Genomic DNA, 22,496 nt, shown 5'->3' on the forward strand with positions numbered 1-22,496 from the left:
CACCCTACATTATCTTTAAATCAAAGCTTTGTTTTCAATAATCAGTTTAATTGCTGACCATAATCGAAAATTACAAATTGCCCCAAGAGGCTTCATAAAAAATGCAGTGCGTTTCCCACCAAGGCCTTCAGTGATGTCCGACTTCAATGATCCATCCATCCATCCATTTTCTACCGCTTGTCCCTTCTAACGCAGCTGCATTCGGGCGGAAGGCGGTGTACACCCTGGACAAGTTGCCACCTCATCGCAGGGCCAACACAGATAGACAGACAACATTCACACTCACATTCACACACTAGGGCCAATTTAGTGTTGCCAATCAACATATCCCCAGGTGCATATCTTTGGAGGTGGGAACCCACGCAGTCACGGGGAGAACATGCAAACGCCACACAGAAAGACCCCGAGCCCGGAATTGAACTCAGGACCTTCATATTGTGAGGCACATGCACTAACCCCTGTTTCACCGTGCTGCCGACTTCAATGATTACCTCTCAAAATACCATAATTTATGTCACCACATGACCATTGCTGGAGAAATACTATACAGGAACACATTCACGCCCTACTGCGTATTGAATCACATAAACAGTATACAAAACGGGTTATTTTCTGGCGCATTTAAAAATCAATTAAAACGCATTAGCAATTAAAACATATCTTATGTGGTACTATCAAAATTAAAATAGCAAAAAACATATTAAAAGTCCACCCATCATTTTCTACCATTTGTGCCGTTCGGGGTGGCGTGGGGGTTGGGAAAAAGTGCCATCCATCCATCCATCTTCTTCCGCTTATCCGAGGTCGGGTCGCGGGGGCAGCAGCTTAAGCAGGGAAGCCCAGACTTTCCTCTCCCCAGCCACTTCGTCCAGCTCTTCCTGTGGGACCCCGAGGCGTTCCCAGGCCAGCCGGGAGACATAATCTTCCCAACGTGTCCTGGGTCTTCCCCGCGGCCTCCTACCGGTCGGACGTGCCCTAAACACCTCCCTAGGGAGGCGTTCGGGTGGCATCCTGACCAGATGCCCGAACCACCTCATCTGGCTCCTCTCGATGTGGCGGAGCAGCGGCTTTACTTTGAGCTCCCACCGGATGACAGAGCTTCTCACCCTATCTCTAAGGGAGAGCCCCGCCACCCGGCGGAGGAAACTCATTTCGGCCGCTTGTACCCGTGATCTTGTCCTTTCGGTCATAACCCAAAGCTCATGACCATAGGTGAGGATGGGAACGTAGATCGACCGGTAAATTGAGAGCTTTGCCTTCCGGCTCAGCTCCTTCTTCACCACAACGGATCGATACAGCGTCCGCATTACTGAAGACGCCACACCGATCCGCCTGTCGATCTCACGATATACTCTTCCCTCAATCGTGAACTAGACTCCGAGGTACTTGAACTCCTCCACTTGGGGCAAGATCTCCTCCCCAACCCGGAGATGGCACTCCACCCTTTTCCGGGCGAGAACCATGGACTCGGACTTGGAGGTGCTGTGGCCGCCTCAGGAAGGGGAAGCAGTGCACTATCAACACCGTGTATGGCGAGGATGGTGTTCTGCTGACCTCGACTGCGGATGTTGTGGATCGGTGGAGGGAATACTTCGAAGACCTCCTCAATCCCACCAACACGTCTTCCTCTGAGGAAGCAGTGCCTGGGGGGTCTGTGGTGGTCTCTCCTATTTCTGGGGCTGAGGTTGCTGAGGTAGTTAAAAAGCTCCTCGGTGGCAAGGCCCCGGGGGTAGATGAGATCCGCCCGGAGTTCCTTAAGGCTCTGGATGCTGTGGGGCTGTCTTGGTTGACAAGACTCTGCAGCATCGCGTGGACGTCGGGGGCGGTACCTCTGGATTGGCAGACCGGGGTGGTGGTTCCTCTCTTTAAGAAGGGGAACCGGAGCGTGTGTTCTAACTATCGTGGAATCACACTCCTCAGCCTTCCCGGTAAGGTCTATTCAGGTGTACTGGAGAAGAGGCTACGCCGGATAGTCGAACCCCGGATTCAGGAGGAACAGTGTGGTTTTCGTCCTGGTCGTGGAACTGTGGAGCTGGGTGTGTGGTCCAGAATTGCTTCGAAGCCGTCCGGAAGTCGCTTTCCATGGCTTCCCCGAACTCCTCCCATGTCCGAGTTTTTGCCTCTGCGACCGCTGAAGCCGCACACCGCTTGGCCTGTCGGTACCTGTCCGCTGCCTCAGGAGTCCTATGAGCCAAAAGAACCCGATAGGGCTCCTTCTTCAGCTTGACGGCATCCCTCACCGCCGGTGTCCACCAACTGGTTCTGGGATTACCGCCACAACAAGCACCAACTACCTTGCTGCCACAGCTCCAATCAGCCGCCTCGACAATAGAGGCGCGGAACATGGTCCATTCGGACTCAATGTCCAGTACCTCCCTCGTGACATGTTCAAAGTTCTTCCGGAGGTGGGAATTGAAACTCTCTCTGACAGGAGACTCTGCCAGACGTTCCCAGCAAACCCTCACAATGCGTTTGGGCCTGCCAGGTCTGTCCGGCATCCTCCCCCACCATCGCAGCCAACTCACCACCAGGTGGTGATCGGTAGAAAGCTCCGCCCCTCTCTTCACCCGAGTGTCCAAAACATGAGGCGACTGGGTAGTTTCTCTTTAAATATCCTTCTTGAAAATGGCGTTGCAAATATATATCTGCCACCTCATCAACGTTTTGTTCTCCTTCTCTGCTATCCCGGTCTGGCTACGGCGCAACACTTCCCACTTCCTGCTAAATTGAAAATTGAAAATTGTGATTGGATACTCACTTTGGAATGACAAGTGTGTATCCAATCACAGTCTCGTTAACATCAGGCTACTTGGATAGGCTACTGTCAACAACTTGTGATCAGATTGGCAATCGCAACTGTCTCTCAACTCTATGTGTTCTCAAATTCAACTGCTAACAGTCCCGGTGAGTATCCAATCACAGGACGCGTAAATGTCACCTTCAATGTGAGGCCATCCAGAAGGCCTTACTGAGAACAACTTGTGATCTGATTGGCTATTGGAATTATCTATCAACTGTATGTCCCTGTTCACTTACAGTGCACGAACGCCCGCATTTTTGATTCTGAAGGCCCCGGACAGATTAGGTTCGGCATGGCATCATAAGCTAGCTGAGTTCTGATTGGATACAAACTAAAACTAAAAACAACAGCACTGGAAGGAGCATAATAGGACATGAAGAGAATATGAATACTTTTAGATAGACATAGACAAACTTTAATGATCCAGAAATGAAATTGTTCTATTATATCAGTGGTTCTAACCTGGGTTGGATCGAACCCTAGGGCTTCGGTGAGTCCGGCTCAGGGGTTCGGCGGAGGTCAAGACACACATCGTGTAAATAAAAACTTCTCCCTATCGGCGTATTACGGATACGGCAACAGCAGAAGTCAGACTGATTTGCAGGTGTGTAATTTGTTGTGAGTTTATGCACTGTGTTGGTTTTGTTCTTTGAACAAGGTGATGTTCATGCACGGTTCATTTTGTGCACCAGTAAAAAAACATGGTAACACTTTAGTATGGGGAACATATTCACCATTAATTACTTGCTTATTAACATGCAAATTAGTAACATATTGGCTCTTAACTAGTCATTATTAAGTACTTATTAAAGCCTTACTCGGCATGGCCTCATTATAAGCCTAACCCTCTAACCCTGGCCCTAACCCTCTAACCCTAACCCTAACCAAATAACTCTAAATTAAGTCTTTGTTACTTAGAATATGTTCCCCATACTAAAGTGTTACCAAAAACATATAACTTTGTCTTGAATTTGAAAAAAAAGACGGTGTACACCCTGGACAAGTTGCCACCTCATCGCAGGGCCAACACAGATAGACAGACAACATTCACACTCACATTCACACACTAGGGCCAATTTAGTGTTGCCAATCAACATATCCCCAGGTGCATATCTTTGGAGGTGGGAACCCACGCAGTCACGGGGAGAACATGCAAACGCCACACAGAAAGACCCCGAGCCCGGAATTGAACTCAGGACCTTCATATTGTGAGGCACATGCACTAACCCCTGTTCCACCGTGCTGCCGACTTCAATGATTACCTCTCAAAATACCATAATTTATGTCACCACATGACCATTGCTGGAGAAATACTATACAGGAACACATTCACGCCCTACTGCGTATTGAATCACATAAACAGTATACAAAACGGGTTATTTTCTGGCGCATTTAAAAATCAATTAAAACGCATTAGCAATTAAAACATATCTTATGTGGTACTATCAAAATTAAAATAGCAAAAAACATATTAAAAGTCCACCCATCATTTTCTACCATTTGTGCCGTTCGGGGTGGCGTGGGGGTTGGGAAAAAGTGCCATCCATCCATCCATCTTCTTCCGCTTATCCGAGGTCGGGTCGCGGGGGCAGCAGCTTAAGCAGGGAAGCCCAGACTTTCCTCTCCCTAGCCACTTCGTCCAGCTCTTCCTGTGGGACCCCGAGGCGTTCCCAGGCCAGCCGGGAGACATAATCTTCCCAACGTGTCCTGGGTCTTCCCCGCGGCCTCCTACCGGTCGGACGTGCCCTAAACACCTCCCTAGGGAGGCGTTCGGGTGGCATCCTGACCAGATGCCCGAACCACCTCATCTGGCTCCTCTCGATGTGGCGGAGCAGCGGCTTTACTTTGAGCTCCCACCGGATGACAGAGCTTCTCACCCTATCTCTAAGGGAGAGCCCCGCCACCCGGCGGAGGAAACTCATTTCGGCCGCTTGTACCCGTGATCTTGTCCTTTCGGTCATAACCCAAAGCTCATGACCATAGGTGAGGATGGGAACGTAGATCGACCGGTAAATTGAGAGCTTTGCCTTCCGGCTCAGCTCCTTCTTCACCACAACGGATCGATACAGCGTCCGCATTACTGAAGACGCCACACCGATCCGCCTGTCGATCTCACGATATACTCTTCCCTCAATCGTGAACTAGACTCCGAGGTACTTGAACTCCTCCACTTGGGGCAAGATCTCCTCCCCAACCCGGAGATGGCACTCCACCCTTTTCCGGGCGAGAACCATGGACTCGGACTTGGAGGTGCTGTGGCCGCCTCAGGAAGGGGAAGCAGTGCACTATCAACACCGTGTATCGTGTAACATTTTATTTTTCACTAAAGAAGGGTTCGGTGAATGCGCATATGAAACTGGTGGGGTTCGGTACCTCCAACAAGGTTAAGAACCACTGTATTATATATTTAGGGAAAGTAAATTAAAAAAATATTTTATCTTTAATTCTGATCATGATTTCTGGTTATGTTAGGCCAGCAGAGAAGGCCTTGCTGGTCCTGACGGCACACCACTGCTGAAATACTGTTGCACTAATATTAGGTGAACCTTTCAGCTGACTGGAACTTAGTGCTCTATCTAAGCTTTTGTATGTGAGCTGCATTGTTTTACAGAGCGCTCTCTATATTGTCAGTTGGAGGCCAGGGGATGTGTGTGTGTGTGTGTGTGTGTGTGTGTGTGTGTGTGTGTGTGTGTGTGTGTGTGTGTGTGTGTGTGTGTGTGTGTGTGTGTTTTGTGTGTGTGTGTGTCGGGGGTGGGCTTGAATGCTGTGTGTGCTGACAACGACCTTCTGTGATGACATTCACATGATGACTGCTGTGACAAAGAGTTCTGAAAGAAGGGAGCAAATGTAAAGAGAGGAACTAGAAATGCCAGATATCTAAAGAGAGATTAACAGCATATTTGACAGGCCGGTCAAGAGAATTGGAGGTCAGCAGAGAAAAGGCAGGCCTGTGCTTCACAGGGATGGAATCCAACAGACTGAGGCAAACTTGGGAATATCAGTAACGGATTGTCACAAGTGGATTTCTCCAACATGGACTAGTGTGGAAAGTTGTCACGTAGAAATATTTACTGACGTTCCTTACTCCAAACAACTGGTTTCCCATTGTAGAGGGTGACAGTGGACCGGCTGTCAGCATGCAGGAGTCTCCGGGGGCCATGGGTGTAGATGGCAGCTACACCAGCAATGTTCCAGCCTTTCTCACCAAACTGTGGACTCTGGTGGAGGATCCAGATACCAACCACCTCATCTGCTGGAGTGCTGTGAGTAGATTTAAAAATGTGTTGGTAAGCCAGGGACAAACATGAGTATCTCATGTAAGATTTTACTTATAGCAACTCTGATATTTACTCTTGTGTTACTTCTTTATTTTGTCTTACACAATACCCATAAAAGGTCCCCCATTTTACGACTAACCCAATGTCGCTCCCCATACACAGGGCCGACTTATCTTAAGGGGGGGCCACTGGGAAAACCTCAACAACTCAACACCCCCCACCTGAAAACAGTTAGAAAAGATAAATCGTGATTTCACTCAACAGAACAGAAACAATGCAAAAATATCACCAATTTTTTTAACTTCATGAATACATCTCCTTTGCGACGGGCAGATGCACGCATGTGCGAGTGTGAGTAAAGGTCTCTCAGGCGATGTGGGTTCGAGCCCCGTTGGAAAAAACAACACAGCCGAGAGAGAGAGAGTACACAATCGCCGGATGAAACTGAGTTGTTTGTGATTGACAGCTATGAACACCAATCATTGCATTCCACCGTCAAAATGGGTGCCCCGTAAGCATTAAGGCGGCCTTGCCCATCCAAACACAACTCAATCAAACAATCAATCAATCAAAGTTTACTTATATAGCCCTTAATTACAAATGTCTCAAAGGGCCGCACAAGCCACAACAACATCCTTGGCTTAGATTCCACATCAGGGCAAGAATAAACTTAACCCAATGGGAACAACTTGAAACCTTGGAAGGGACCGCTGATGTGGGGAGCCCCCTTTGGATGACCAGTGCAATGGATGCCGAGTGGATACGGTTAATAATGTGAGAGTACATTTTTTCAATTCATTGGTTTTTATTTGGTCATCAGTTCATGTAAACAGTACACTTCAAGTACATAGCAGATAAATAAGATATAGGCTGAAGCTAAAAGCTTATTATGCCTAACCTTTCCACATTCACTTTGTACATGTCAAATAGAGGGGGAAAAAACAAAAACAAGACATCGATTTTGAGATAAAGAAACACAAGAAAGGACTCCAGAGTCCCTGTCAAAATCGTAGTACTTGATCACATGCATTGTTAAGCATGTAAATACATGCATGTACCAGTCCATGACTTCAGTCCATAGTGTGGCGAGCAAGGGATCCTTTTGCATGTAGACACGTCAGCAGCGCAGAGACGTCACCGACTGATGCATAGAGCAGTGGTCCATCCCGGTCCCGACTTGGAACAGCTAGCGCGTCCTCCGTTGAAGCTGATCCGTTGTCACCTGATAACCTCTCCATGCAGGAAAGAGGGGCAGAGAAGAAAAGAGAGACGACAGATCAACTGGTCTAAAAAGGGGTCTATTCAAAGGCTTCAAATGAGTTTTAAGATGGGACTGAAATGCTTCTACTGAGGTAGCATCTCTAACTGTTTACCGGAAGAGCATTCCAGAGCACTGGAGCCTGAATAGAAAACGCTCTGTAGCCCGAATACTTTTTTCGGGCTCTGGGAATCACTAATAACCCTGAGTTCTTACAACGCAGATTTCTTGCCGGGACATATGGTACAATACAATCAGTAAGATAGGATGGAGGTAGACCGTGTAGTATTTTATACGTAAGTAGTAAAACCTTAAAGTCACATCTTAAGTGCACAGGAAGCCAGTGCAGGTGAGCAAGTATAGGCGTAATATGATCAAACTTTCTTGTTCTTGTCAAAAGTCTAGCAGCCGCATTTTGTACAAACTTTTAATGCTAGACATAGGGAGACCTGAACATAATACGTTACAGTAATCGAGACGAGACGTAACGAACGCATGAATAATGATCTCAGCGTCGCTGGTGGACAAAATAGGACACATTTTAGTGATATTACGGAGATGAAAGAAGGCTGTTTTAGTAACACTCTTAATGTGTGACTCAAACGAGAGAGTTGGGTCGAAGATAATACCCAGATTCTTTACCGAGTCGCTTTGTATATTTGTTTTGTCAAATGTTAAGTTGGTATTATTACAAAGGTGCCGGTTTCCAGCAGGACCGATAGTGAACATTTCCGTTTTCTTAGCGTTAAGATGCAAAAAAATTGCTGGACATCTATTGTTTAATTCTATTAAGATATGCCTCCAGGTGACTACAATCTGGCGTGTTGGTCAGCTTTAGGGGCATGTAGAGTTGGGTGTCATCAGCATAACAGTGAAAGCTAACACCGTATTTGCGTATGATGTCACCCAGCGGCAGCATATAGGTGCTGAAGAGTGCAGGGCCAAGAACTGACGCCGCGTTACCTTAACATGTTGTATGTTTACTAGAGCTGTGAATTGTTGGGCACCGCACAATTCCGATTTGACTTGATTCTTGGGGGTAATGAATCGATTCAGAAGCGATTCTCGATTCAAAACGATTCTCAATTCAAAATCAACACTTTTTTTAATAACATTGGTTGCCAGTTCCATGATTAACTACATTCCTCCATACAATAGATAAACAGTTGTGATACATTTCAATTTTACTTGAACGAGTACTGATTTTTAAATAAAATTCTAAATAAAGTCAATTACAAATAAGGCAACAAGAAAAATATCAAACATTTCTCTTTTTATATATATATATATATATATATATATATATATATATATATATATATATATATATATATATATATATATATATATGTATATGTATATGTATATATATATATATATATATATATATATATGTATATGTATATGTATATATATATATATATATATATATATGTATATATATATATACATATATATATATATATATATATACATATATATATATATGTATATATACATATATATATATATATATATATATATATATATATATATACATATATATATATATATATATATATATACACCATTTTTTTTGTAAATCGATTTCTTATTTTTTTTTTTATGGATTAAGATTAGTCAGAAATAAGGATCGATTAATTGAAAATTAGATTTATTTTTGGACACCCTTAATGTTTACATTCACTAAAAAACTAATTATTGCATGGATTTGGTTGAAACAAGATTTTTAAAACGTGTAAAAATCGTAATTTACTTTTTGACTTTTTAAGTAGGGGATTATGGAACATCTATGCATTGGGGGCCAGACAGTGTGGTTCGCGTCTCCGTGCAGAATAGGATAAAGGCAGGGGGCTGAACCACCCGGGTTACAGTGGTGCCGTGACCCGGATTAGAGTGAGGCCCAGGGGGTGAGTGTAACAGGGGCCAGCCGGTGTGGCTGCGCCATGTGTACGTTAGTAAATCATTCAGTTAGCCAGCTCGGGCTTTTAGTTCGGTGGTCAGCACACCACCTTTCATGCAAACAACCAGGGTCCGCATTCCCGTGCAAAATGGGATAAAGACAGTGGGCCAAACCACTTGGGTTACATCTAAAACATATCTAGATAAAGACCCCTAAATTGTTTGGTTTTGTTCAAAACAAATTCAATATAAAGTAGCAACAATAATACCGGTAACCTGTAAATTTTCACTTAAATAAGTTTATAAATCTCCGAAGTTTCTTTATTTTAGTGTAAAGTAGTAGTTAGATGACACACATAGGATTATCATCATGTTAGACAACCTTAATTTTTAAATGTATTATTTATTATTAGAGACCCACTTACCCCTCCACTTTGATGGCCCTACATGCAGCCAAATGCAAAATGTTCGCATTTCAGGGACTGCTTTTCTGTGAAAAACTACATCACACAGACTATTTTCCAATCATTTTCATTAGTTGCCATTAAATTGTCTCACGATTGGCAGTACTGTACCTCTTGAGCAGTCATTTAGGTTATAAATAGATAGAATAATGGAACATCATGTGTAACAAGATGTCTAAATGTGATTTAAAAGCTTGTGCACCATTAACTGGTGAGTTTTCTCCGGTCAAAGTCCCAAATAAATGTGTTTTAGGTTAATTGAAGACTCTAGACTACCATTAGGTTTCAATGTGATTGGGTATTGTCAATAAGTGCCGCCTTGATTAACCCAACCAACACCCCCACCGCTCCGTCTCTTTTCCAAAGTCAGTCAGGTTTGGCTCAAGCTCACCTATGACCTTAATGAAGACAGGTTTACAGAAAAGCGATTTAAAAAAGTAAATGTGTCTATTTCAGACTGGGACCAGTTTCCATGTGTTTGACCAGGGTCGCTTTGCCAAGGAAGTTTTGCCAAAGTACTTCAAACACAATAACATGGCAAGCTTTGTCCGACAGCTCAACATGTGTGAGTATTCTCTTCTTTTCCTTCACATTTTCTTTTGCTCTCCTCTTCCTAATATGTTTCTACTCTGCTTTGTCTAGACGGCTTCCGAAAAGTGGTGAATATTGAGCAAAGCGGGCTGGTGAAGCCTGAGAGGGACGATACAGAGTTTCAGCACCTGTACTTTCTCCAGGGACATGAACACATGCTGGAACATATTAAGAGGAAGGTACTACAGAGTATGGACTTACAATCACCATCCATCCATCCATCTTCTTCCGCTTATCCGAGGTCAGATCGTAGGGGCAGCAGCCTAGGCAGAGAAGCTCAGACTTCCCTCTCCCCAGCCACTTCGTCTACCCCGCCCCCTCCCCAACATGTCCTGGGTTTTCCCCGTGGCCTCCTACCGGTCGGACGTGTCCTAAAAACCTCCATAGGTAGGCGTCCGGGGGGCATCCTGACCAGATGCCCGAACCACCTCATCCGACTCCTCTCGATGTGGAGGAACAGCGGCTTTACTTTGAGCTCCTCCCTAACGACGGAGCTTCTCGCCCGATCTCTAAGGGAGAGCCCCGCCACACGACGGAGAAAACTTGTTTCGGCCGCTTGTACCCGTAATCTTGTCCTTTCGGTCATAACCAAAATTCATGACCATAGGTGAGGATGGGAAGGTAGATCAACCGATAAATTGAGAGCTTTGCCTACCGGCTCAGCTTCTTTTTTTACCACAATAGATCAATACAGTGTCCGCATTACTGCAGGCATCGCACAGATCCGCCTGTTAATCTCATGATCCACTTTTCCCTTACTCTTGAACAAGACTCCGAGGTTTGGGACTTGAACGCCTCCACTTGGGGCAATATCTCATAGATGGTACGCCGCCCTTTTCTATGTGAGAACCATGGACTCGAAGTTGGAGCTGCTGATTCTCATCGCAGTTGCTTCACACTTGGCTGCGAACCGATCCAGTGAAAGCTGAAGATCCTGGCCAGATGAAGCCATCAGTACCACATCATCTGCAAAAAGAAGTGAACGTATCCTGCAGCCACCAAACCGGATCCCTTCAACGCCCTAACTGCCCCTAGAAATTCTGTCCATAAAAATTGTGAACAGAATCAGTGACAAAAGACAGCCCTGGAGGAAGGTCCAACCTTCACTGAAATAGGGTCCGACTTACTACCAGCGATGCGAACCAAGCTTTAACACTGATCAAACAGTGAGCTGACCGCCACAATCAGACAGTCCGATACCCCATACTCTCTGAGCACTCTCCACAGGACTTCCCGAGGGAGACGGTCGAATGCCTTCTCCAAGTCCACAAAGAATATGGACACCTTTATGTTTGAACACGGTGTTTTTTATGGACACTCTGTGATGAGCAAAAAAGTAAACAAAACACCATTCGTGTTCAGATCCGGGCAGCCGTTCCTCCCAGTCACGCCTGCAGGTTTCACAGTCGTTGCCAATGTGAGCGTTGAAGTCACCCAGCAGAATAAGGGAATCACCTGAGGGAGCACTCTCCACTACCCCCTTGAGGGAATCCAAAAAGGGTGGGTATTCTGAGCTGTTGTTTGGTGCGTAAGAACAATCAACCATCAGGACCCTTCCCCCCACTCGAAGGCAGAGGAAGCTACGCTCTAGTCTACTGGCTTAAACTCCAACGTATAACCCAGAATTGCCACCCCAGCCTCCTCTCCTCTCACTGCGTGCAAAGCCAGAGTGGAAGAGAGTCCAGCCCCTCTTAAGAGGACTGGTTCCAGAGCCCTAGCTATGCGTCAAAGTGAGTCCGAATATATCTAGCCGGAACTTTTCCACCTCGCGCACCAGCTCAGGCTCCTTCCCCTCCAGCGAGGTGACGTTCCACGGCCCAAGAGCTAGCTTCTGCAGCTGAAAATCGGACCGCCAAGGTCCTTGCCTTCAACTTCCGCCCAGCTTACACTGCACCCGACCTCTATGCCCCCTCCTATGAGTGGTGAGCCCATTGGAGGGGGGACAGAGGGGGAGCCCCGGTGACCCGCATGGGAGGGAAATCTGACTCCTCGTTTTTTCTTATTCACAGAGGTTTTCGAGCTGCTCTTTGTCTGGTCCCTTAGTTACAATGTATATACAACTAAATATTTTATATTCAAACAAACTTACAGCATCCCCATGTGTTCAGGTATCACTAGTAAAGAGCGAGGAGACTAAAGTTCGCCAGGAGGACCTCAGCAAACTCCTGTATGAAGTTCAACTTCTGAGAACGCAACAAGACAACATGGAGTGTCAGATGCAGGACATGAAGCAGTGAGTTAACATCTTGTTTGTAGAATATATCAATATACTGGTTCTGTGACAGAGCTCTTGACTCAAATTCCCTTTGAAATCAATTGAAATCAATGATTGGTACTTTACCCCTCCAGAACAGCACAATTTTAACATGGTTTTTTAAAATTAAAAAATACACTTTTAGATAAGAAACAATATATTGAAAACAATGCAATACAATGTACTACTACAGTAACACCTAGAGCAGGGGTGTCAAACTCATTTTAGATCGGGGGCCACATGGAGAAAAATCTACTCCCAAGTGGTCCGGACTGGTAAAATCACGGCACAATAACTTAAAAATAAAGACAACTTCAGATTGTTTTCTTTGTTTAAAAATAGAACAAGCACATTCTGAAAATGTGCAAATCATTATGTTGTTGGGAGTTGTTTTTACACTTACATTTTGTTAATAGTATTCTAACTTTATTTATATTTTCTGAAGAAATTATGAGATAATGTTTATCAGTCAACTCATTGGTGTTCATTTTCAATCTATCAAGATAAAAAAATTACATCAAAATCAAATTGCAGGATGTTATTTATGTAGTTTGATCATTTTCCTCGACTGATGTACTATTACCATGTGGTTTATTGTTTTACATATGTAGCATCATCTACAAAGATACAAAGAATTGCTATTGCGACATCCAGTGGACACATTTAGAACAGCTGTTTCTTTCATTCAAAAATTTCAGATTCATTTTTATAATTAGCAAACTCATCCCGCGGGCCGGATAAAACCGTACGTTTGACACCCCTGACCGAGAGTATAGTTTTATGAAGTAATGTAATAACAATGTACTTTGGAGAGTGGGCTTCTACGTTATCTTCCCTAGCTTCTTCTCTGTCAAACACAGCATCAGCAGCTTCTCAATATTTTCATAAATGTCCGCCCTTTATATATTATTTTAACATTATTGGCTGGTATTAGACTCATTCTGGTTCAGTATGGTGATACGCTCAAATCGCTTTGTCGAGTTGACAAAACGCTTGGTCATGTTTTTGATGATTTCTTTCTTTAATTTAAAGAACATCATCATTTTTTTTCTTCTCAGCACTGTCACTTTCTTCCTTCCCAGCTCGTATCTGAAAACACTCAGTCTTAAGTTGAGGTACTACTGCATCAATATATCAGCTCATTTGTACAATATACCAATCAACAACAACCTTAAGTGTCTTGTGCTAAAGTGAAGAGCTCTATTAAATCCCCTTTATGTGACAAATATACTAATAATTAATGATAATCCACTTGTAAAATGACTTAGTACTGTGGTTGTGTGGACTATTGCTCAAATAAGCTCCCCATTTATTAAAATATCTACTGTTTATTTTTTGGCTTCTTCTGTTGGCCGTGTAAATCTGCAGTCTGTATTTCATAGAAGACACAATATATTATATTGTAAATGCAGTTACTCAACATGTTCTTAGATTAAATGTGTCAAAACTGTTTCCACCTTAAAAGTCAAAGCATGCAGGGGCCATTTTGATAGCTTTTTATGTCGTCATCTTTTTTCTTTTTTTTAAGCATACATATAATTTTAAAGAAACACTGTTGTGTCGGCTTTGTGTTATAGATGACAAAGCGTATTATTAAGTAGTAGTATCCAAGTTTTAGGTTTTTCTAATTACGTTACATTGTTTTGCTCTTTTATTCTTACATTTTTATTATTGCTGCGGGCCACACTTTGGACTCCTGACTATGATGCTCAGCAGACAACATGTAACAGTAATACATAAAATAATACAATACATAATGAAATAAAATGTGATTGTTTTTTTGCACACAAGAAACGCAAACTAAACTGTAATTCACTCACGATAATAGAATCAAAAGCACAAAAATGTTCCTCTGTGACATTTTGACAATAAAATTGCATTTCTGTCCAAATATTTAAGCAAGTAATAAACTATGACTAATTATGATTTATCCAAATTCAAAAATTTGATTAATCAGATTTAAAAAAAAAAATCATTTATAGCAATAGAAAAAATACATTAGCAAAATTAGGTCGTAAAAAAAGTAATAAATATAATAAATAAATACATTAAATCATTTATTTAAATGAACTAAACTAATTTCTTATATTGTAACAAGGAAGCCAAATGAGTGTAAATGCTGTTGAAAAAATGCTTGGTCAAAAAAAGGTGTGTGACTCCTGTTGCTATGTGTGAGCAAATCACACAGTAAAAAGCTTTTTGTCTTTGGAGGCTATTGTTGATCACATTGCTGCTGTGTCTTCTTTGTGTGTTGCTGCTGCTGCTGCTGCTTTGTGCTCAGCTTTGTTTGCTAATGAGAGCAGAGAATGTTCACCTGCTCACCTGACTGGCACACACACACACACACACACACACACACACACACACACACACACACACACACACACACACACACACACACACACACACACACACACACACACACACACACACACACACACACACACACACACACACACACACACACACACACACACATTCTTGTATTTGTTACTTTTAGAGACCTCCGAAAAAGGCCTACCTCTTTAGGACCACCCTTTCTAGATATATAAAGATTTGTATTTACAACATTAATAATATATACATCCTATGCAAATATAAAAAAGGTAAGCTTTTAGTGAATTTTTTATTTATTTTAATTTTTTGTTTGTAATTGATTTTTAATCTTCATTATTTACTTCAAGTTATTACAGTATGTCTCTACATACATATTTATTTTATTTTTTTAATTAATTTTGGCCAAAGGGGTCGCATTTCAATTTCTTACAAACACTTGTTATTACATATGTTGACCAGAGGGCGAGCATTTTAAAACCGACATAAATCCCTCCTTTTTGGGACCATCCTAATTTTGATAGATTTCACCACCAGGGATGCAAATGAGATCTCTATTTTTTGTTTTTTTAGTAATGTGCTTAATTAAGGCCGATGACAAACGAGTCACGGACCACAGATGGCCCCTGTGCCGCACTTTGGGCAACCCAGCTGTAGAAGCTAACTGTTAATGGCCACCATAGTCTTAGTACCGTAGTGTATTTGTTCATCCTATGGTCACATATGGGACGCGAGTTGTCTTACGTCAACACCGGAAGTCGTAAAATCAGCTGTTCACCTGGCTGGTTTTTCGGGGATGAATAGGTAAGTCCTTCATTAGCTGCCGTCTTGTTTTATCATATATTGCTGCCCTTGCACCTGTCAATGTTTACTTTTGTATGCACATTAAATCAACAAAAAATCCTGACTTTGGAGCAATGTTCACGGACTCTAGTATTTGGCTCTCTATTAGATGCAATGGTTTTCCATATTGAGACCATGATTTCGGTCCTAACTTGTTCACCGGTCCTTATATGGAAGGTACTTTTCCTTGTTGGTGTCTCAAGAAGGGTAGAAATACAAGAACACACACACACGCACTTTCACAAAAGCGCACACTCACACACACACACACACAGCTATGCATCATCACTCCCTCCAGGTCATACTGTCATTGCTGAGTCCTCAGTAGAGATGTTCTCCAAGATTTCTTACTGGCACTCAATCGGTTCACAGAGGCGACTGCAGGCATTATCATATTGCTTTGTAATGAGATCCTTAAGGCTTGCTTTGCCGTATTTGCCAAAAATGCAGTGCAACGAGATTTTTTTTGGATGGTTTTGTCCTAAACCAAGTGTTGTAGTAAACAGAAACAAATATAAAAACCGTCAGGTTGTGTTGCAGTGTCCAACCATTTGTCTCCGTAAAGGTTTTTCTAAATTCAGCTTTCTATCACAACTTCTTCCTCTAATGTTTGCAGGCAGAATGAGGTTCTGTGGAGAGAGGTGGTCTCACTGCGACAGAACCACACACAGCAACAGAAAGTCATGAACAAGGTCAGTCGACGTCCTTTTGATGTGGCAAATAAAAAGTGAATTAATGCTAATTACCTTGAATTAATAGAGAAAATTAATTATTAATCCATAATTGATAACCTTCATTGCAGCTGTGGTTCTCCAACTTTATTATTATTACCCTTTTCTTCAATTTAATTCAATCCAATTCAATACATCCATCCATCCATCCATTTTCTACCGCTTATTCCCTTTTGGGGTCGCGGGGGGCGCTGGAGCCTATCTCAGCTACAATCGGGTGGAAGGCGGGGTACACCCTGGACAAGTCGCCACCTCATCACAGGGCCAACACAGATAGACAGACAACATTCACACTCACATTCACACACTAGGGTCAATTTAGTGTTGCCAATCAACTTATCCCCAGGTGCATGTCTTTGGAGGTGGGAGGAAGCCGGAGTACCCGGAGGGAACCCACGCAGTCACGGGGAGGACATGCAAACTCCACACAGAAAGCCCGGGATTGAACCCAAGACTACTCAGGACCTTCGTATTGTGAGGCAGATGTACTAACCCCTCTACCACCGTGCTGCCCCCAATTCAATACAATCAAATTGAATTAAAACTACAATTCAATTCAATTCAACTCAATTCAATTCAACTGGCTGCACCCTAGATAATTTTTATTTAAAATCATTGGAATTAAAAGAAATTCAGTTTTGTCTTAAAAACAAACAAAGAAAAATGTGTCTTCAGGACTTCCATTTGCATTCTTTGAAATTATTTATTTTTCCACCTTTTTACATAATTGTAAAACTATAGTACATCAAATTAATATTTTTATTTATTTATTATTATTTATTTGTTTTTAAATTAAAAAAAAGCCCCAAAAAACAATTGAATTATGTTTTACAATATATACTTTTATTCTTTATCGTCAAAACAAAGGCTGTACTAAAAATAGGTGTGAATGAGGTTTGTAGGGAAAATATTCCATTTGGTCTAATTGTCATTGGTCCCACTCACCCCAAATGATGTTTAATTTGAGTGACAGGAAGTGGAATTAAAGGGGTCATAATATGATTGCTTTTTTTCTATTTTAAAACATTTCATTTTGGTGTACCGTATTTTCCGCACCATAAGGCGCCCTGGGTTAAAAGCCGCGCCTTCAATGAACGGCATATTTCAAAACTTTGTCCACCAATAAGCCGCCCCGTGTTGTAAGCCGCATCTAACTGCGCTAAAGGAATGTCAAAAAAACAGTCAGATAGGTCAGTCAAACTTTAGTAATATATTAAAAACCAGCGTTCTAACAACTCTGTTCACTCCCAAAATGTACGCAAATGTGCAATCACAAACATACGTATATCAAAATGGACAGAGCTGCGTGAAAAAAGCCACCCGGCCTCTTCGCGTAAACTTAAACTTACCTTAACCACTCGCTCATCTTTTCTTCATCCATCCCTTCGAGTTAGCTTTTATGATGACGCCGGCTGGAAAGGTCTCTTTTGGCAAGGTCTTCCTTTTGAATATCACCATGGGTGGAAGTTAGCATGGCAAGCTAGAACCACAGTGAAGGATGACTTCTCATTCCCTGTGGTGCGAATATTCACCGTACGTGCTCCCGTTCCACAGTGCGGTTCACAGGAATATCAGTTGCTGTGAAATACGGTAGTAATCCGTGTGCGGATGGAGAGATTGCGTCTTTTCATGAACCGGATCCTTGTCGCTTAGTAGGAGCCATTTTGTGGTCTTTACAGATGTAAACAGGAAATGAAACGTACGGTGATATCCGCGCGTTTTTTCTTCTTCTTCCGGGGGCGGGTGGTTGCTTATAGTAGAAGAAGAAGCGCTTCCTGTTCTATGGGGGCGGGTACTTACCTTGGAGGTTGCTTGCGTAGAAGAAGAAGCGCTTCCTGTTCTACCGGGAAAAAAGATGGCGGCTGTTTACCTAAGTTGCGAGATCGAAACTTTATGAAAATGAATCTTAATATTTATCCATATATAAAGCGCACCGGGTTAAAAGCCGCACTGTCAGCTTTTGAGTAAATTTGTGGTTTTTAGGTGCGGCTAATGGTGCGGAAAATACGGTACATAACATGTAAAGGTGGTTCTCAGGTGAAAAATGTGCATAGATTTTGTTTTACAGACCTATTTTGAAGCCATATGTTTGCTCCCTTTTAAAAACGTCTTGTTTTGAGAGGCGGAATTGTTAGATGCAAACTAACCCCTCCTCACCAAGCTCACTCACGCTGAGTCAGCATTCGCCCCCGCACGCTATGAGTGACATCGCGAATGTAATAACGGATTATAATATCCAGCCATCCATTTTCCACCATAATATACGGATTGTAATATTAACTGGTCCATTGCAGGTAATGAGCCAATTAAATGTTACATTTTAGGACAATCTTTCTTTACTTTGGAGCAGGACGGTGACACTATTGTCATACATTTAAAGGCTAAGCTAGCTACACAACAACTCGAGCTAACAATGCTCACGTATCATTCACACATTTCTATTCTGCTGTTATTACTTACCGACTCATTGTCTCCTCCGTTGCCGTAGAAGTTAGTCGCCGAGTATGCCATTAAAAGTAGTTGGTTTTGTGAAACTATGTGGGAAGCAAGACTCTTAGCACACAATCGAAGCCACTTTGTCCGAGTTGAAAGCGCAAAGTCACGAATCATAAAAGTTAAAAGTAAGGTACTTTTTTACTTCAGATAAGGCTGAATGTTTTTATAGTGACTTGTGCTGGTTAAAAAATAACATGACATATAAAAAAAAAAAATGTATATATATATATTTATATATATATATATATATACACACACACACAGGTAAAAGCCAGTAAATTAGAATATTTTGAAAAACTTGATTTATTTCAGTAATTGCATTCAAAAGGTGTAACTTGTACATTATATTTATTCATTGCACACAGACTGATGCATTCAAATGTTTATTTCATTTAATTTTGATGATTTGAAGTGGCAACAAATGAAAATCCAAAATTCCGTGTGTCACAAAATTAGAATATTACTTAAGGCTAATACAAAAAAGGGATTTTTAGAAATGTTGGCCAACTGAAAAGTATGAAAATGAAAAATATGAGCATGTACAATACTCAATACTTGGTTGGAGCTCCTTTTGCCTCAATTACTGCGTTAATGCGGCGTGGCATGGAGTCGATGAGTTTCTGGCACTGCTCAGGTGTTATGAGAGCCCAGGTTGCTCTGATAGTGGCCTTCATCTCTTCTGCGTTTTTGGGTCTGGCATTCTGCATCTTCCTTTTCACAATACCCCACAGATTTTCTATGGGGCTAAGGTCAGGGGAGTTGGCGGGCCAATTTAGAACAGAAATACCATGGTCCGTAAACCAGGCACGGGTAGATTTTGCGCTGTGTGCAGGCGCCAAGTCCTGTTGGAACTTGAAATCTCCATCTCCATAGAGCAGGTCAGCAGCAGGAAGCATGAAGTGCTCTAAAACTTGCTGGTAGACGGCTGCGTTGACCCTGGATCTCAGGAAACAGAGTGGACCGACACCAGCAGATGACATGGCACCCCAAACCATCACCCAACCATGCAAATTTTGCATTTCCTTTGGAAATCGAGGTCCCAGAGTCTGGAGGAAGACGGGAGAGGCACAGGATCCACGTTGCCTGAAGTCTAGTGTAAAGTTTCCACCATCAGTGATGGTTTGGGGTGCCATGTCATCTGCTGGTGTCGGTCCACTCTGTTTCCTGAGATCCAGGGTCAACGCAGCCGTCTACCAGCAAGTTTTAGAGCACTTCATGCTTCCTGCTGCTGACCTGCTCTATGGAGATGGAGATTTCAAGTTCCAACAGGACTTGGCGCCTGCACACAGCGCAAAATCTACCCGTGCCTGGTTTACGGACCATGATATTTCTGTTCTAAATTGGCCCGCCAACTCCCCTGACCTTAACCCCATAGAAAATCTGTGGGGTATTGTGAAAAGGAAGATGCGGAATGCCAGACCCAAAAACGCAGAAGAGTTGAAGGCCACTATCAGAGCAACCTGGGCTCTCATAACACCTGAGCAGTGCCAGAAACTCATCGACTCCATGCCACGCCGCATTAACGCAGTAATTGAGGCAAAAGGAGCTCCAACCAAGTATTGAGTATTGTACATGCTCATATTTTTCATTTTCATACTTTTCAGTTGGCCAACATTTCTAAAAATCCCTTTTTTGTATTAGCCTTAAGTAATATTCTAATTTTGTGACACACGGAATTTTGGATTTTCATTTGTTGCCACTTCAAATCATCAAAATTAAATGAAATAAACATTTGAATGCATCAGTCTGTGTGCAATGAATAAATATAATGTACAAGTTACACCTTTTGAATGCAATTACTGAAATAAATCAAGTTTTTCAAAATATTCTAATTTACTGGCTTTTACCTGTATATATATATATATATATATATATATATATATATATATATATATATATATATATATATATATATATATATATATATATATATTAGATTTATCGGCCGATTTCGAATGTTTTTAATTTCTTTATCTTATTTTATTTTTTAATTTTTTTTTTAAAAGTACCTTATCTTCACCATACCCCGTTGTCCAAATTAGGCATAATAATGTGTTAATTCCACGACCTTATATATCGGTTGATATCGGTATCGGTAATTAAAGAGTTGGAATATCGGCAAAAAGCCATTATCGGACATCCCTAATATATATATATATATATATATATATATATATATATATATATATATATATATATATATATATATATATATATATATATATATATATATATATATACATGCAGACGTCACATGTAGCAAAACATCAGAAAGGGAACAAATTCCAAAATAGTCTTTTGGTGGAAGTGTGAAGGAAGGCAAGATTCTTTTATAATAATAATAATAATAATAATAATAATAATAATGGATTAGATTTTATATCTCGCTTTTCTATTATTAGATACTCAAAGCGCTCACAGAGAAGTGGGAATTTATAAATATCTCCGCAATGCCTATCCGGTTTGAGTTCAAATTTTCAGGACTTTTGTAGATCTCAAATGCACAAAAACTGGTATCAATAAGTAAAATGAAGTTGCTTTAGTATGAGGGCCCCTTTAAATTCATTGTAACAGTAAGCATGTGTCACTTTTAACAAAAGTTGTGGCTTTAAAAAAAATAATTAAAAAAATGTCAAAGCATTCCAGGAAATGGCATATTTTTTCCACTATTATCCATAATTGTATGCTTCTATTCTTCTTGTCTAAAATGTTGTAACAACAATATGTATAATCGAAGTTACAGTAAAAAAAACAGGATATAAATCTATTGAATATACTGTTACCAGTCATGTATGGAATATAAAGTAAAGCATCATTCTTGAATACACCAAAATTGTCAATCAGAATTTCATATAATTTTAATTCTACTTCTTTCAATTGAAATTGTAATTCTTATAGCCAAGTAACAATGTCTTACATTTAACAATAATAAAAATAATAAAAAATTAAAGCAAATAGTTACAATACGTAAAGCATTCTGGGAAATATTTTGTGAGGATTTTCCATATTTCCTACAGCTATAAGACATGAAATTAAATCAAGTTTTATATTACATGTTTTTGTTCTTAATTGTCTAAAAATGCTGTAAACATAATACTTAAATTATGCAGTATATACAAAACAGTCAGGAATGGAATATACTGTAAAGCATTATTCTGGAATACACCTACATGATTAATTAGAATGTCATGGAATTAAAATTGTACTTCCTTTAATTGGAAATTGAAACAATGCTTTCTGTATAATTATGGTTATGATTTATTAGTTTCAGACAGGTTTGACAAGTGACTTAAAAGACCATCATGTGGTTACATCTGAAAAGGAGTAGGATGAAGCAAATCTTATATTTAATCCTATCCCTTCTCCATGTCTTTTATTATCAATAGTTCCTTCACACCATAACTTTTCAATCTGATGATTTTATGTTGTCCTGAATAATTTGGAGGTAATCCTCCTTTTTCATTGTCCCATTTACTCTCTGTAAAGCACCAGTTCCATTGGCAGCAAAACAGGCCCAGAGCATAATACTTTCACCACCATGCTTG

At 41.4% G+C, this 22,496-nt stretch overlaps 1 protein-coding gene across 1 annotated transcript in view; it reads left to right on the top strand.

Annotated features, from left to right (window-relative positions):
• The first annotated feature begins 5,614 nt into the window (after window positions 1–5,614).
• hsf4 (heat shock transcription factor 4) overlaps window positions 5,615–22,496 on the top strand; it is a 48,527-nt gene continuing 31,645 nt past the window's right edge. The window contains exons 1-5 of the mRNA XM_061969286.1: window positions 5,615–6,063; window positions 10,159–10,267; window positions 10,345–10,472; window positions 12,402–12,526; window positions 16,341–16,416. Coding sequence (XP_061825270.1) covers window positions 5,938–6,063; window positions 10,159–10,267; window positions 10,345–10,472; window positions 12,402–12,526; window positions 16,341–16,416 — 564 coding nt within the window. The 5' untranslated portion in view covers window positions 5,615–5,937. The remainder of the gene's footprint in view (window positions 6,064–10,158; window positions 10,268–10,344; window positions 10,473–12,401; window positions 12,527–16,340; window positions 16,417–22,496) is intronic.

This window comes from Nerophis lumbriciformis, linkage group LG10 (genome assembly GCF_033978685.3).
Source record: "Nerophis lumbriciformis linkage group LG10, RoL_Nlum_v2.1, whole genome shotgun sequence".
In the NCBI taxonomy this organism is placed as follows: domain Eukaryota; kingdom Metazoa; phylum Chordata; class Actinopteri; order Syngnathiformes; family Syngnathidae; genus Nerophis; species Nerophis lumbriciformis.